At 42.6% G+C, this 18,084-nt stretch overlaps 1 protein-coding gene across 1 annotated transcript; it reads left to right on the top strand.

The window, feature by feature from the left end:
- Positions 1–10,271: 10,271 nt before the first annotated feature.
- Positions 10,272–17,702, top strand: LOC140264598 (geranylgeranyl transferase type-1 subunit beta-like). Its single transcript, XM_072360449.1, is given in 7 exon segments — positions 10,272–10,301; positions 10,805–10,930; positions 12,408–12,453; positions 13,988–14,172; positions 15,966–16,074; positions 17,418–17,549; positions 17,552–17,702. Coding segments are annotated over 7 exon segments (684 nt in total). The 3' UTR covers positions 17,608–17,702.
- The last annotated feature ends 382 nt before the right edge of the window (positions 17,703–18,084 follow it).

Below are 18,084 nucleotides of genomic sequence, written 5' to 3'. Positions count from 1 at the left end.
AAGCAGTTGGAACGGGTAAGTGCCATCTTTGTACAGAAACAGCACGCCTAACAGTCTGTCTCACCACTCTAGAGTTAATCTGAGAATAGATTGACAGCTCATGTCGGTTCTCTATGTCAGGTTTCATTTGTATAAACTTGAAATTGGACTTTTGAAACCAGTTGGAAAATGATGGTGCCGATTACCTCTTCCTCTAGTATTACATTAGAGAAGAATTCACACTCAACTTTAAGCATCTGTATTTTGAACTGTGGGTGGTTTTGCAAAGGTAACACTCGGGCGGCATCTTCTTACTGGTGAAAGAGCTGCAATAAAAATCATGGACAAAGTTACTTTAGGGGTAAGCCAAAACGCATTTCAATATGATCGTATCTTCTGTTGGAGTTGTGGAGTTCTCAAGAACACGGGGGCAGGGGGATGGTACATAGGAATGCAGCCTGCTGGTCCCACTGGCTTTTGAAAGAAGCTGTAGAACTGGAAAAAGTTGAACAGAGCACCACAAATCTTGTTCCTCGCTGTTCAGAGGGCAATATTCTCTGGCTGTAAAGTGGAGGAAGTTCAACATCATGACAGCAACTTTCACAAAATGCCAATGAAAATGCTGAATGTTTTTCTGTTCAGTTTTCACAGATCTGCGTTCCAGAATTTCTATGGAGTGATGTCAGTCTTTGCTGAGTTGATGTTGAATTGTGCACTGTGCCATGTGTGCTTTTTATGCTCCACAGCAGTCAGATATGGTACCTGGTATGGCACAGTAGTTCGCGATTCCATAGCTTGCTTTTATGGTCTCTTAAGGATGACTTGCCTCGTGCTAAAACAGAAACTGATGCCACGAAGAACTGAAGTCATCCACATGTTTGCCCATTGTATCATGTAAGAGAGACACCAAAGAAATATTTACAGTCTTAGAGGTAAGAAATAGTTTCTGCCACACTTCGGTTTACTGTTTTTATCTTTAGCAGTAGACAATAATATAAAAATAAAGCTGAAATGAAATGATTCTGACAGATCTCAGTGGAGACTGGGTTCAAGATTCACTGGTTTGAAAATGAAGTAGGAAATGTGATATATTCTCTTTTTGTAGAAGCCATTAATCAGCACTCACGGTAAGAGAACTGGTTTTAATTCCTAACATATTTCAGTGTTTTGAAGTAGCATCTGCGAGGTCTGTGGGACACCGGAGCCCCCGAATGTCATCACCTTCTGAGTGATCTGTGTCACCCACAGCATGAATGCAATGCTTCAGTTACACAGTTTGAGGCCAGGGTCAGATTTCTTAGCTGGTGTGGTCTGCCACAGTGACGACCCAGGGCGTAACTGGAGCACTTGTGCATACTGCTCTGATTGAGCACGGGGAATGGGAGAGAGTCCTGTCGGTGCTGCTCCGTGCTTTCTGTGCTGCCGTTGTTACTGATCTTTCTCTGATACTTTCTAAATGCATTTTCAGATCACCTTATCTTACAGGGCATCTCTCTGATTTCACTGTTTCTAAATTGGAGAGAGAAAGTTACCCTGCTGTTGTGGTTTAACCTGGCAGGTGGCTCAGCAGCACACAGTCCTCCACTCCATTCCAGTGGACTGCAGGAGAGAACCGAAGGGGGGAAAAGTAACACAAAGTGAGATGGAATTATTTACTGAGATAGAGAAAGGGATGGTAGTTATGATGAATGCAAAAGCAATTGCTCACCACCTACCAGTCCGTGTCCAATTAGCCTCCTGGTAGTGGAAGAGATTCACATGAAGTTCTACCCCCTTCAAAACTCTTTCCACAAGCTGTCGTATGGTATGGAACATCCCTTTGGCCGGTTTCAGTCAGCTGTCCTAATTCTGTTCCTTCTCACTTCCTTGGGCACTCAGCGGATGTTGACTTTGGCTTTGCACAACGCTGCCTGGCAGCAACTTCAAGCATCACCGCGCTGTCTACATTGCTTTTCTAGAACGAAAGCATTCATACTATCAGACACTGAAGAAAATTCAGTCCCAGCTGAAACTCAGACATCCTTCATCATCTTGTGCGTAGAATTCTTTCACTACAGGAAACGTTAGATACTTATTGCTATTTGGTACTACGTTCTGGAGCTGAGCTGGATTTTGTATCTTCCTCTGGAAGGGGAGTAAAGCATTATGCTCCTCATGGGACACAGATCTGATATGAGTGTTGGTTTCCCATTTTTGTTACACTCTTTGCTGCAGTTTGTATCTAGAGAACAGCCCTTGTGGTGTCAGTCTGTTGTGTAAACTGCTCTAGTTTTGTGCCTCAAGGAAGAGTGATCCTTTAAACAAATGGTGGCCATACAGAGGGTGTGGGGTGAGATGCATTCCTCTGGCCCCATCCAGTGGATTTTCTGTCACTGAAGACTTGAAGCACAGGTTAGGTACTGGAAGGCTTGAATCTTTCCTCACAGGTAGGTTAGAGCTTTGCATGTTTTAAGCTGCCGGTATCTCTCAGTAAAGCAAATTATTCCGGCACGAGCATTTCCCTAGGCATCTTATGAAATCCCTCTGTCTAAAGAACCTTTCCCCTCTGAAAAAGAAAGCACTGTCTATCCCTCTTAGAAGAAACTGGCTTCCAGCTGAGAGGCTGATGGAGTTATAGGCTTGGACGGTAACTTGGTCTGGAGGGGACTTGTAGAGATCTGTGCCTGAACCTGCTGCTCTGGGAATCGTCAGACCAAGTTTCTCAAGAGCTTTTCCCACTCTCATCATCGCCTTCTCCCCGGGATGAGGCTGCATGTTCTCTCTGGGGAATATGTTCAGTGCTTGAAAAGCTTTTTCCTTCTATCTAGTCTGCTGTTCTGGTGTATGGCTGTTTCCTGTCACTATCCCATCGTGACCTGCTGGCCACAGCCTCAGTCAATCTTCATACGCACCCCCAATCCCCCCGTAGGCATTGAGAAGCTGCCATGAGGTTCCTCTGAACCAACATCTTTCTCCCCAGCTTCCCTTCACTGAGTGGGAGCTTCAGCCCCCTGCACAGGCTGCAGGTCATCCACAGAATCTGTGTCAGGTTGTTATCCTTCCTGGCCAAAACTAGATACAGTGTTGTAGATGCGGTCCAATGAGTGTTGAAGCAGGAATGACTTGTCCTGGTCTGGTTGTGCTGCTTTTTAATACAGCTGATGACGTTGTTGTACTTCTTTTCTGTCAGAGCGCACTGCTGGCTTGCATTCAGCCTGTGCTCTATCACCACTTGTCCTCCTAGTCCCCAGGTCCTTTCCAACAGATACAAGCTGGTATTTCCCACCTGGGCTATTGGAAGATGGGTACTTGCTAGCAGTCAGTGAAGATCTCTGAGACGGCGAGAGCGAGCGAGCTTTTAGTAGACTGGGAACCACTGTCCACAGCAAGAAATAACAGAAGAGAAAATGTCTTTCCTTGGGCACTTGGGTGAAAATCATTCCTGACTGCTTTCCATCCACCGGGAAAATCTGCTGACTGATAATTAGAAGCTGATAGACTTTGGACTCTGTGCAAAGCCAAAGGGAAGAGCATCTGTTAAATAAAATGCATGTTTGACCACCATATGCAACAGGGACTTGTCCAAGCAAACACCCTAAAATCAAGCTGTTTCTGTGGCTGGCATGTACTTGCATCTGGTTTGGAATGGCCTGAACTGTGTGAGAGTGGTTAACAGATTGCTCAGAAGCACAGTTAGATTATTTTCTCCACCTAGACTCCCTATTTTCATAGTCTAAGCTGTAGATAATCTTGTAGGTACATCACCTCTCTTATGCAAGGGTATGTGGTAGGAGTATGGGGTTGGTGTGCCTCAGGAACCTTCTAAGGAACTGTAGGTAGGCTGAGATTGTGGATAGAATAAAATGACTTTTGCAGGTGACATACGGATCCTGTGATTGCATATGCTTGAACTGAATTGCTTCTTGATCTTCAAACTGATTTCCAGAAGCCTTTATTAACATGGAAGATGGGTGCTGGTAAGAAAGAATGGGAAGGCTGCCTTACTGATTCAAAGAGAATTACTTACCCTCAAATAATTTTTCCTGGCCAAAGTTGGAGCCTCTCACAGGTAATCAAGGCCGACAGGCTGTTGTTGCACAACCAACAGGCACGATCCAGATGATCAGCTGAGGAAAATAATGCATCATGCCAAGGGCACTGGATAAGTGAGCAGCTTGAGATCTGCACATTTATGTGATACTCACGGTCTTAGACAATACTTGCTTAGTGAGGTCCCATTGAATGAAAGCAAAATGTCAGATGAATGAAAATATACACAGGAGAAGAAGCCTCTGAGGCTTCTGGAATGTTATTCCCAGAAGACATCAACTCTGTTAAAGCAAATGTTTCTCTCTATTCTTTGTGTTATTCCAGGGAGGCCTTGATTACCGCCTGAGCACATGCTGTGGAAGCCCAGCTTCTTCAGCACCAGAGCTAATCCAGGGCAAAGTGGATACTGGCTCAGAGGTATGTAGACCGGTGTTTGTTTTACCCTCTTTCCCTCCCCTCTCCACATTTAAACGCGGTGGAGCTCAGGTAGGCTCTCTTGGTTTCCCTTCTGAATTCTGCGAGGCTGCATTGCTTGGTAGCTCTCAGAAGCTGTCAGTGGCCGCAGACTAGGAAAGTGCAATTGGTCTCAGTTCACACAGCTGGCTGGTTTGTCTCTGGCTGATCCCGAACTGTCTCAAGCGACTGCTTTGGGGCTCTACAAAACAGCAGCTTCAGAGATCTCTTTCTACTACTAAGTTTTTGAAAGAGCAATTTGCTCTGTTAATTATCCATCATTTGTCACATTTTTGCACAGTCTGTTTCGTCAGACTTGTCTTTAGCTGCCAAGTTGTATGTGAAGACTTGTTTCCATTGTAATGCATCATGTACTAAAAACTGGGAGATGAAAATGTGAAGAGTTTTTCCAGCTTTGATTTCATGTCTGAAATTTTGGAGCCCATTCCTTGCAGTTGTTCATCTGTCCAAACTGGTCAGGTTTGGAATGCCCTCATACTTCTTGAATCGCTCTGCTGTTAAAGGCGGAGCAATTCCTACAAGTGCCATGGCCCCGCTGTTGTTCTAATTCTGGCTTTGTTTGTTTTCCACACACTGCTTTTCAAGCCTCCTTTTTCTTTACAGTCCAAGTGAGAATTGCACTGTGAGGTGTGTGAACCTTGTTGTGCCTGTACATAAACAGAGCAGCAGCAAAGCCTTACAGGTGACTGTGCTGACAGCTCTCGTAGCCAGTAACACGTAACTGTACTAAATCCCTTGTGAGGGCTTTGATTTCGTTTTTGCCAGTGAAATCCTGGTCAAAGGAACTGCAGCAGTGTGATGAGCTAAGATGAAGATACTGGTTTTAGTAGCGCTCTAAGTTGAGTGGAAGAACAATTGAATGAGGGTTACGTGCTTTCTCTGGGACTGTAAGGGTTTTTTTGCTGAGGGAAAGAGCCGGCTTTTCATGGGCTGTGTGGGCTTTGGCAAGGGCAGACAGTGCAATCTGTCAGTAAGACATTTTGGGTGCTTCAGGTTTGTAAGCTTGTCTTTTTGTTTCTCAGGCGGATATTTGGAGCATGGGTGTACTGCTGTATGCTCTGCTGTGTGGGTTTTTCCTTTGGATGATGACAATACGATGACACTCTACAGGAGGATAACATTGGGTATCAGTGGTGCTAGAATACACTGAGAAGGGAAATAGCTGAGCTTGACAAGAGGCCTTGCTTTTCGGATGGCAGAACATGCTGAGCTGTGGGCAGAAAGGCCTGTCTGTACACTGAAACTTGGTCCATTTGTGAGCAGGACTTTGTCCATTTCTGCAGGGCAGCAGAAAACTCTTTGTGTTCATCATTATGCCAAGAAGCAGAATGCGGCACATGGCAGATGATCCAACTGCTTCAGGTGTTCGTTTCCTTAACATTGTGAATAGTTTTGGACTGAGAGTTTGCAAGCAGAATGGAGCTCTTAAAGCTGTCAGAGATCATTTCTGCACTGTTCAGTTCTACCTGCCTCACATACACAGGATCTCAGAGCTGCATTGCTTGAATTGGTGGAACTTGTGTAAGTGAACTGGGATGAGCAAGTTTTAGAACTTAATCAGACTGCAGTAAAAAAGTGGATAATCTCACGGGTATTAAGATACAGGCTTGCTATTTCTGCACCGAATTGGCTTTTATCTTACGTGGCTGTTATCTGAAGGTTGCTTGAAACGCAGGCACCTGGGCACTGTTGTGTCACTGAATTTCACACATTATAGACCCTGAAATGTCCTGGAATCTAAAACTCTGACTTGTTTTAAGCCTGCTGCTTGAATCTAATCAGGGTCATCGTGTCTGTGCGCAGTGTTTCTGTGATGCTCCACATCATTTCATGTTGGGAATGCTGAAGGAAATGGACTATGTGCCACAACTGTGGTCAGAACAAAGTATGTCTGGTGTGATCTCATGCATTTTGCAGCTCTTGTGAGCAGTTTGCCTTCCAGCATTGCCCTCAGCCAAGCACATCTTCATTTCACCATTGAATTTATTCAAGTGATTCTTAAGGCTGATTTTGCATATGTCTGTTCCTATGTTTGGAAAGTAAAGAAATGTCAGCATCATCCAAATAGTTGTTCAAGGTTCATTCTAAATCCTCTTTTATTTTAGTTATTTTATTTTCATTAATTTTTTTTATTGCAGAGAGGAAAATACACTGTTCCAAAGTGGCTTTCACCTCGCAGTACCCTGCTACTTAACCAGCTGCTACAGGAAAAAGAGCCGCTTCTATTCAGATGGATCTACAAAATGCTGTTGCATAAGGTCAAAACATTGATGGAGTACTTAGAAAGTATTCAGTGTTTAAACAAGTTTAACTGTTCCATGCTTTGAATCCTTGAAGGTTAGCATTGCTGTGTGCTGGAAATTCTCAAATAAAAACATGGTACTAGTTATGGCTTATAGAAACAATTACTATTTTAGTAATTAAACAGTCTTCAAGCAACTTGCATTTGGATGTTCTTAACCGTGCTGTATAACTAAAAGTGATTTATAAACCAAAGATGTCTCATAAAGAAAGCTGAACATACTCAGTATGCATTTGAGCTGTATCTAGGCAGTCTGATAATACAAAGTGCTCGTGGAACGTTTGCTGTAACCGCAGGTTCTGTAACTGCTCTTCCCAGCTCAGGTGTTTGACCTTCCTGTTGGTGAAGTGATGAAATACTGCTGGTTTCTGTTTGTGCTTCTGGGCACCTCGAAGCTCTTAGGAATAGAAGAATTGTCTCCAGTTCTTTTCAATGCTGTAAGTAACAGCTGGAGTGTTTCTGCCCACTAGGTAGACCCAAAGAAGCGGATTGCAGTTAAACAACTGTTAAGTCACCCTTGTCTCGTGCAAGGTCCTTCTGATGCTGTTCACTGGTTCGGTAAGTGCACGCGTGGGGAGATTGTTGCTGCAGATACTGGGAAGTTGCCGTGTATTTGCAGGCAATGGCTGCCGTTGGTCACTGGGTGGCGCTGTTTCTCTGCAGAACAGCTGTGCTGTGCATGCCGTGTAACTAGTGATGAAGAGGAGACAGAAGCGTCACTTCTGCTCTAGTCAAAAGTCTCATCTGCTGACAGGTTTTGTACCTGAATTCAGAGCTCAGAACCTGTTGCCACAGAGGGACCAGTTGCTGAAGTTGGGTGGCTCTTTCTGTTTGCTCCTTGTAATAGGTAGCCATAACACTAACTGCTTAGAAAAGCATCTGAAATCATGGCTAATTACTGACTGCTGCATAGCAGAACACTATCACGGTGAGACTGGGCTGTGAGATGACTTGAAAGCTGCTTCCTCAGTACAGGTCTTATTCTTGCAGCTGGGACGCCTCGATGAAGACTGTGCAACAGAGCTTTCTGTGCTTCACAACAGGAGAAGAGAGAGTCTCTCAGCATTAACATCAGAGGTAATAAATGTTCACATTTATTCTTTTTTTCTCCTTTAATTGTGTTTTCTCAGCCTTTCTATGTTATTTATATGTTCTATTCTACCATGCTAAAATCCTTAAGGATCTCGGGAAGTCCAGGCAGACTAACAAACATGATGGGTACTCTGGCTTTAACCTGAGTCTGAAAATTGTCTCTTGAAATTGTCTTTCTATTAAAGGGAAAGTGGTAGAATTTGAAGGATTGTTAAGATTTCCGTATAACTTTAGTAAGAATAGATATAAAATGTAAGTTTTATCTAGGAGAGATCATTTGTGGAGTCACTGTTACTTCTTTTTAGGTACAGGGAATAAAGAGAACAATCTACCTACAAGGGGAAAAAGTGCTTCTGTTCAAGTCTGTGACATTTTCTCAGTCTTAATTCAGAGGACTTCTAATGCCTTGTAAGTAATTCAAGCTTATTATACTACACTGAGTCTGTCAAGCATTGTACTCATGGTTCTCACAGTAGTCAAAATATCCAATCCAAATCCACCTTCTTCTGGTTTAAAGCCATTTCCCCTCATTCTGGTGCTACCTGCCCCATCCCTCTCAGTCTGTCCACATAGTAGAGGTGCTTTCAGCCCTCTCTGATCACCTTCATGGCCCTCCTCTAGACCTGCTTGAGCATCTCCAAGTCCTCCTTGTGCTGAGGGCTGCAGAACTGCATGCAGTACTCCAGATGGGGTTTCAATCAGAGGAGTGTGGAGGGGCAGCACCACCTCCCTCCACCTGCTGGTCATGCTTCTACGCTTTAAGGCTTATGCTATACGGTCCTGTATGCTTTAAGGTTTAGATTAGCTCTAAATCTTTTGGTACCTTACTTGTTCTGTTTGGCTTAGCAAGGAAGGTCTTCTTCTGAAGCATCCTCAGTCTTCGTCTGGGCAGCATCCTTAGAAATTACGTGGACGTTACGTGAGTGGGTGCTCCAAGGGGGGAAGAGCTCACCTTTCTGATCTGTTTCCTTTTAGGACACAGTCCTGGAGAGGATCTGCTTTACTTGTTTCCTGGAGACTTGGATTCTCAGATGGCTTTGACTGCAGCAATTTCTGATGTTCAAACTCTATTTTTCAGGTTTTGTTAACTTACTGCTATGCATTTTGTTTGCCTTTCACAAATGAAACTGTGCAAAGTAAATCACGGGTACTCAAATGAAGTGCTGCTGTGCCTGCTGTGCTGGAAGGTGAATGACCTATGTAACTTCTTTGCAAAGTATAAGTGCAGCGTGCATTGCAAGATGCATTAACTGCAGTGTGAGAAAAATCAGTCCTGTCTAATTCTCATTTAGGAGATAGGAAAGCCTAATCCAAAAGACAAACAAACCCCAAAACCTGGAGACTTAATATCCAAAAGGTGAACAGGTAGGATTAGGGTCACCCTAGGAAGTAGCAAGTGCTGCAGTTTGGTTTGCTTAGCTCTGAACCACAGAGAGGCACCACAGTGTGAAGGGCAAACGGCATGAAAACACATGCACAGGCACTCCGCATTCAAAGCGTTTTTGTCAGTGCTCTGTCGGGACAGAGAGCTCTCTGGTTGCATCAGGATTCTTCCTTTATTGAGTCCAGCATACATCTTGTATACCATTTTACTTACAAACAAGACATTCCTGTTCTTCTAACAGTTTCTCTAATCAGCTCCCAGACAAAGTGATAATGGATGAAAGGTTCCTTGAGAATAACAGGATTAACAATGAATTTCAATGGAACCTCCTGTCTGCTCTTAGGAGCAAACAGACACCTTGCTCATGTCTCACATCCCAGTCTCCCAGGGTTTCACAATGGTAAGGTTCATCAAAGAGTCTGACAAGCTCTCTGGCGACTCAATCACACATACATCTTCCCCCACGTCTCCCCCTTCTTTATTAATAGAAAAGGCTGGGTTCATAGCATTCTGTATCATTTTTTGTATACACTGTAACAAGATGGGACACAAACTAAAACACAGAAAAAAGCAATAAGACAAACTAACCCTAATTTTAGCAGATTTTGTATCCACCCTGCAAAACCTCCAAATAGATCCCAACTATCATCTACTTGTAACTTTAACTCCACTCTGTAAATCTTGAATACTCTTGTGTATCGATTCTGAATGGTCCGATAAATTCATACAGCGCATACCATCAAAGTGTAGACGCCCATGACCCTGAGCTAAAAGCAAGAAATCTATGGCAGCACGATTTTGCAGTGTAGCATGTCCTACTGAATCTACATCTAATAATAATCCACTTAAAGCCAGAGAAGTAGCATTTGTTTGTTTAGCCAGCCAGCATCCATGCTTGTTGAGTGTGCTCAGGGCTTTAGCTGAGGCAACACCTGGGGCTAACAAGGATGCTGCTCTTATTCCCCCACTGTTCCAAAGTTCTACATTGTCTTTGCAGTCTGATTGAAAAGCATGTGGGGTTCACTTAAGGCGTTTTCGGTGGTGAGTAAGCATAGAGATATTAGGTGTTAATAGAGTTAGCCTTCCCAAACTGCATGGACCTCCTTTGATGTGAGAGGGGATAGCAGGCCATGCCCTGTCCCCACAGATGAGAAGAATCCCTGCTGGCAAGCCAAGTGGACGGTTACTGGATCTTGAGATGTCAGCTGAAGTATAATTACACCAAGCAGAGTGTATATAAATAAATATACGAGATATACTATATACTATCTATATATCTATACTAGATATACTATATACTATAAACAACTATACTAGAAGTAACATACTGAATTAACGATTGATTTTTTCCACTATAACTAAAATACAAACAAAAGTCCATTTTTACTGATCCCAGTAATTCCAGTTCTTGTGGTTGAAGGTTGCTCTGCTGCAGGTAGGGTGCCCATCCGTCACATCTGTCAACTACTTCATTTGTGTTCGATGTTACCCAAAAAGCAGCTTTCGGTCTGGGCCAGTTGTCCAGGGGCTGTCCCACCAAACAGGTTGAGAATGGGTTCTCCGGTGACGCAGTTAACAAACACAGTGTGTCCTGTCCCATCCTGTACATGCTTGATAACTGGTCGGGCATGGATATGAAAAAAGCTATAGACTACATTAGAAGAAGTATAGTGAGTATTCTCAGAAGAGTTCTTTTGCACAGAATTTGGAAGTCATTAGCTCTGTTTCAGTGAGCTGCTGCAGGTGTGGTTTTGTTTCACTGTCATGTGTTACAACGGCCAAATAGATGGAGCAAGTGTAGTGCACAGACTTGTTTCAGTTCACACTGGCATACATGTGAAGTGCAGCTTATTTGGGTGATGAACAGCATGGCTGTTCAGGCAAGGTGATCTCCATAAAAAGTTTTCTAATCCCTTAACTTATTTTTTTAACTATGTAATCTTTATCAGTTTGCTTCAGTTTTGGCTTTAATATTCAAAAGTCGGATGTGTCACCAATTAAAAAAGAATAGATACTCGGATGCTGAAATTTTGAATGACTTCAGCAAGAATAGGCTCCAGTTCTTAAAGTTTCTTGTTTTACCTCAAATTTAGTAGAGATATTGAAAGAATTTTTAAGAATGGCATTTGGGTTTTTTTTTTCTTACATAATAGAATAGTCTGAAAAGGCATGCATATAAATCTGTAATATAATTTAATTGTGGTGTAATAGCTATTTGTGTAACTGCTAGAGTAGAAGTTTAGAGTGTGGAGTAAGAACTGTACTTATCTGGGTTTATGCATTTTGTGAGGGTAGTATTTTATTACGCAGCTTTCACATTATGGTAACCTACAGCCTCCGTCTTGTTTTTTTTCTCCAGAGCTAAATACTTTGGAATGCATTAAGCAAACAGCCTCCTCTTACAGTCACTGTTTGTAGTATTAATTAGCTTTAGCAGTATAGTTTTGCTATTCGGGTTGCCTTTGTTCAGCAATTAGTGGGGCTCTGGGGTAAGAAAGCATATTTGGATTGCCATTGCGACAGGCACTGCAAAGAGTTTGAAGTAACTGTGCTGTGTTTTAACATTCAGCTGTTGGTAGTTATTGTTTAAGATTGACTAGTTCATACTCTGGAAGGTCAAGTTGCAGTTTTGAGGCTGTCTGTCAAGTTTTAGTCCATCTAGCTCATTAAACTGGCAACAGCTACTCAAAAACTAAGAAATACAGTTTTAATGTGTGCAGCTTCTGCATCTACTTCTGCTGCTTCTGTCCCCCCCGAAGGGATCTTTTACAACGGATCTGCAAAAGAATTCTTAGGTTAAACCTAAAGGATGCTAAATGTTCTTCAGCTATGACTGTAGGAATCAGCAGTGCTCCATCAAGGTGTTCTGCATCTCCTGGCCTCTGCTGGACGTTTTGAAGAAAACATGAGAAATCTGTGGTTGGAACTTGACCAAAAAAACAAGTTACCCCTTTTAATCAGAAGATGAACCAATCGTTAATTGGCCAATAGGAGAGGTCTAATTTAACTTTGAAAGTTGAGGCATTGAACTGTTTTTGAATGCTGCTCACAGTCTGATGATGCTTTTGCTAGTAAACTGAGGAACTGCAACATCCTTAGAAGTAATTTGTCTCTAAAGTAACTGCTTCCTTATAATCTTTTCTTCAGTCTTATGATAACGGCCTGGCGCAAGGAGCAGGACTGGAATCTCATGGTAAGAATGTCAAAATGTTTTACACCTCTTTTTAAAACTGGAATTGAGAATTCCTGTAAGAAATTCAGGCTATGTCATGCCTTTATTTCCTTTCTGCTTTCGAAGAAGTGGAATGAAGAGGAGCAAATAAAACACATGCCTCAGAATGCTGTCCTTCTTCCCTTAGTTTCTGCTCACTCTCAGACCAGATGGGCTCTTCCTACACCAGCTTCATTATTTTTCACCTGAAGAACCTTGAAAGATGTTGCCCGTTGTTTCTCTTGTCTTGCTGACAGAGCAAACCTTTTCTGCATGTGCTGTTGTGACTCCGTGGATTTACCAGCCAGAGATTTTATGTGCTGCACTTGATAATCTCCAGTTTCAGCAGCTATTAGTAAAACCCAGAAACATTTCCTGTGACAGATTGTGGCCCCGAGCCTTGAAGTGACATTTGAAACAGATGGTAGCTGTGAAGATAGGAATTTCCAAGAGACTGATATTGTTAAGCGGAGTAGTTTTCTGTGCAATGAAGTAGTTACCTCTTCGTGATAAATGATCTTATGTGATATTAAGTCTATCCAGTGTTTCTAGATCTGCCCCTGGAACTGAACTTTTGCAGCATTCAAACAGTGTTCTTCAAGCAGAAAGGATAAACCTGAAAAACTGAAGTTATTCCCCTAGCTGTTGAACTGAATTCCAGTAGAATTTAGTGCTAGTATTGCTTCAGTTACTGTGCTCCGGCATCAGGATGAAAGTAACTGTGGAGTAGCTGGGACTTTCTGACACCAAAGCAATGTAAGCAACATTGGGCCCCAAATCTTACATCAACAGTTTGTGTATGTTGTTTCCCAGGCTGTAATTTTGTCATTACAGATAACAGACTCAGAGGACTGTGATACACAACATGAGTTTCCTTTCTAATTTCTTGCTTTCTGATTCCTTAGAACCATAGCTTGTATTGGTTAGCACCGTGAGATTCCATCAGTCTTTTCATTGTACTAACAGCGGGGTTTCTTGTTGTTGCTGTTTTTTCAATATATATGGGGCTTTCAGCTCGTCATCAGACAGTTCTGTTTTTCTTCTCTTAGGGATTGTATCTGACACTGCTTTTGGCATCTCTGCTTCAGTCTGATTGCTAACTTCCCAATAGCTTTTCTTCTGTAAGTTTAATGTGAAAAAAAAGAAATGTTTTCTGTTGCATTGCCATTTACTTGTTTTGAACTGCTGTGTAATGTAATTGCACAGCACTGAGAGTCCCTCCAGCTTTAAGAAAATGGGTTCAGGCTTATGTGAGCAGTTTTTTTGTTTTTTTTTCTGTGGTGTTTCTTTCTCCTTCAATATGTGTGATGAACTGAAGTGGTTTTATTTGTTTAGGCTTTAGACTTCCATGTGCTTCTAGACTTTCATTCTCTCATACTTTCAGAATCCATTGATTTAATTTTTACTACTGGTTGTAGCTCTACAAGTTCTAATTACTGCTTAGTTCTGATTGAGATTGCACAGGCTTCTGTGAAAGTTTCTATATCTAAACACTGCAACAACTGTTTCTTCACAGGTGGCTCTACGTTTTGTGGTATTGCATCACTGTGCTTGATGGGTAAACTGGAGGAAGTTTTTTCAGAAAAAGAACTAAGTAGAATAGGAAGGTGGTGGGTAATGAGACAACAAAATGGCTACCACGGACGACCCAACAAACCTGTAGACACTTGCTATTCCTTTTGGGTGGGAGCAACACTGAAGGTAGTGTACAAAACAAATAAAGGGTAATTATGAAATTGTTCTGATTTCATAGAATAATTAAGGTTGGAAAAGACTTCCGAGATCATGAAGTCCAACCATCAGCCCATAACCTCCATACCCACTGAACCATGTCCCTAAGTGCCACATCTACATGTTCTTCAAATGCCTCAAGGAATGGTAACTCCACTCCTTCCCTGAGCAGCCTGTTCCAATACTCTTTCTTTCTGCCAGACTGTGGAGGGATGAGGTCAGGAAGGCCAAGGCCCAGCTAGAGCTGGACTTGGGAAGGAGAGCAATGAAGAGCAAGAGAGGTTTCTATAGGTACGTCAAGCAGAAAGGTAAAGTCCAAGAAGCCATATTGCCAGTAGAGAGCAATAGGCAGGCTGGTAACAACAGACAAGGAGAAGGCTGATGTACTCAACAACTTTTCTGCTTCAGTCTCTGTTGGCAGCTACTCTTCACACACCCCTTGAGCAGGCAGTTTGGAAGGGGAGCAATGGGGAGCGATGTGCCTCCCATTGGAAGCAAAAATCAGGTTCATGACCACCTGAGGAACATGAACATTGAAAAGCCTTTGTGTCCCAACAAGATGCATCTCAGAAGCCACTCTTAATGATATTTGAAAAGTCACAGCAGTCAGGAGAAGTCTGTGGTAACTGGAAAAAAGGTACAGGTGCCTTTTCATCCCCATGATGGAGAGGATGCCATCTAGAAAGATCTAGATGAGGTTGAGCAGAGAGCCCAGGAGAACATTATGAGGTTCAACAAAGCCAAATGCAACATCTTGCACTTGGTTTTAGACAACAGCTACTGTCAGTACAAGCTTGGAGACTATAAAGGATAGTCTTCCAAAAAGGACTTGGGGATACTGGTGGATGGGAAGATGGACATGAGCAGCACTGTGCCCTCACAGCCCAGAAAGCCAACGTATCCTGGGCTGCATCAAAAGAAGCATGGCCAGCAGGGTAAGGGCGGTGATTCTGCCCCTTTGCTCTGCATCCGGATATGGAATCCTCAGTACAGCAGAGACATGGACCTATTAGAGCATGTCCAGAGAAGGGCCACAAAAATGATCCAAGGGTTGGAACACCTTCCCTAAGAGGACAGACTGAATGAGCTGGGGCTGTGCGGGATAGGGAAGAGAAGGCTCTGAGGTGACACAAAAGTGGCCATTCAGTATCATAAGGGGGGGCTGTAAGAAAGAAGGGGACAGACTCTTTAGCAGGGTATGTTGTGGTAAGACAGGGAGAAACTATTTCAAACTAAAAGAAGGAGATAAAAGATTGGATGTAAGGAAAAAAAAAGAAAAAATTACAACAGTGGTTGCACTGGAACAGGTTCCCAGAGATGTGGTGGATGCCACATCCTTGGAGAGATTCAGGGTAGGGCTGGATGGAGCAACCTGGTCTTCCTGTAGATGTCCTTGTTTGTTGGAGGGGAGTTGGACTAGATGACCTTTAAAGGTCCCTTCCAACTCAGACAATTCTGTGATGGTTCTGTGATGCTGTTGGCCTTCTTGGCCGCGTAGGCACACTGCTGGCTCATGTTCTGCCAGCTGTTGACAAGCATCTCCGGTTCCTTATCCTTAAACATGATGTAATTTCTTTGCGATGACGAGTTTCATCTTTGGCATGAGAACATAAATGCACATAGATCTGTAAAGATCTTTCATCTTGCAAACAGGCTTACCAAGTAAATGCTGTGTTGTCCTACATATCTCCTTAAATAGGCAGAGTATTTTAATATGAATAATAGTCTAAGGTTTGGTATCTTGCTGCCTAACTTCGTTTCAGCTTTTGAACTTATTCCAATACACAAATTTTGAGAAAAACAGAAACTACATCCTCTCAACTCAAGATCGCCTTGTTGGTGGATTTGCCAAGTGGCCAGATGGCCATCCAGGTAAACCTACTTTTCGAAACTGTGATGAGCGTGTTTAAAGCTGAAAGTGCGTTCCAGCAGTCAGACATCGCAGGGGAGTAAGGGAAGATATTTTCTCTCTGATTTTTGTTATTTATTTACTTATCAGTGGCATGTTTTGTACTACTGAATTTAAATGCGATAGGATTTTTTCCAGGGAAAGAAGTGTGTTTACTGTGAGATTCCTGCATTGGGCAGATGGTGTCATAAGTCTGTGTTGGAAGAAGGAATAAAATGTTAGTGCATCTCTAGTCTAATTCAAATGGGTATAAATGCAGCATTGCAGAATTTGTTCCTATGTATCTGTAATTTCACTGTCTCATACACATGCACAGCCAGGACAGCTAACCACAGCTGATTTAAAAGATATCCCGCGCAGTACAATGTCATGTTCAGCCATGTGTGCTGTTTAGCTGCTTACCCAATTCCAAGTGCTAGAACACATAGCTGAAACATTTGATTTTAATTTTACTATTTCAGACTTAGATGTAAATTGTGCCTAGAATTAATTAACTTTTACATTAGTGCATGTAATGCTGCATGATGCCGGGCAGTTGTGCAGCAACTCTTGTGCATCTCAATTGTTTTCTGTAAACAATAAACAGTTTAAAGGAACTGGAAGCCTGTGTGAATTAGAAATGTCGCAGGAGAAGGATGAAATGATTTAACATTGTTCAAACAAGAGAGCAGAAAGATGAAAATGAGTGCATAAATTGCTGGAGTAATGAAGTAAAGCACTGAGGCAAGGTTTGCTCTGTAGAAGTATTGATTTGACTGACACTACACTCTGTTGTTACACAGTGTAGTAACTGCAGCTGAGCAGCTGCAAAGTTTCCTGATGTTTTCTTTACTTGCGAGTTGCTTATGAAACAGAGCACTTAGACTGAATGTATTTCAGCCTTGAAAAGCATTGATCCTTTATAGCTTGAAACAGATGAGTACACAGGCTTAAGACACAGACTTGGATAGGACTAACAAGTATTAAGTTGTTAGGGATTTGCACAACTGTTGGACTTGGTGATTAAACCCACCAAACAGCCACATGCAGCTGTTAGTTTTGTACATGGTTTTTAGTGCAGCTGTCCGCAGGGGTTAATATTCTGCACCTCCTGAAGCCACAGAAGCCTTAGAGATTGTATGGCATGATTTCATGCTGGAGGGTTGGAGCAGAAATTGTTTCTTACGTCAGATCTCACCTGTAGAACGCAGCATCTGTATGTTTTCCTTGTCTGTGATTGTTCAGGGGTGTTGAACTCCAGGAACACTTGACCGCTACAACCAGAAAGGCAGATGATTTTATACTTCGTTTTCTGTCCTGCTTTCAGATGCTTTGCATGCCTACTTTGGGATCTGTGGCTTGTCGTTAATTGGAGAAGCTGGTATCTGTAAAGTTCACCCTGCCCTGAATGTAAGCACAAGAACCTCCGAGCGCCTTCACCACCTTCACCAGATGTGGAAAACAAGGACTCTAAGCAGTGTTCAGATGACATGCACATCGCTGCGCGACTGATTTAGACTCAGATTTAGTTCTGGTAGCATAATTGTAGCCCAAGGTTAAAAGCCATGTATAACCAATGTGCTCTTTTAAGTGCTGGAGTCATGCAATCAGGTCTGTGTTGCTGGCATCGCTTTGATAAGGGAATTGCCTTCAGTGGGTTATTCTGCATTGTGGGGGGGGGGGGGGGGGGGGAGAAAGGAGATATTTTGATGAGGTTGGAGTTTGTCACCGCAGACTGTAAGAGGCTCTTCAAATGGCTTTATGTCTAAGAAATTCCTTGAGGCAATTAGGATTCACTTTTATTTTGTTTTTTAAAACTTGTGCATACTGTGTCCAAATATATAATAGGAAAGTACTTTTAGAATCTGTTTACATATCATACAGTATAGCACAAAACCTTGGGGATCTTCTTGATTTCAGCGTCTTACATATTTTTGGGTAGAGAATCTCCCATATTAAATCTCAGTTAAAAGTTACCTTTTACTGTCTACTTT

Source organism: Excalfactoria chinensis, chromosome Z (genome assembly GCF_039878825.1).
Source record: "Excalfactoria chinensis isolate bCotChi1 chromosome Z, bCotChi1.hap2, whole genome shotgun sequence".
NCBI lineage: Eukaryota > Metazoa > Chordata > Aves > Galliformes > Phasianidae > Excalfactoria > Excalfactoria chinensis.
The sequence above is the reverse complement of the archived record's forward strand: the minus strand, read 5'-3'. Positions and strand labels throughout refer to the sequence as shown.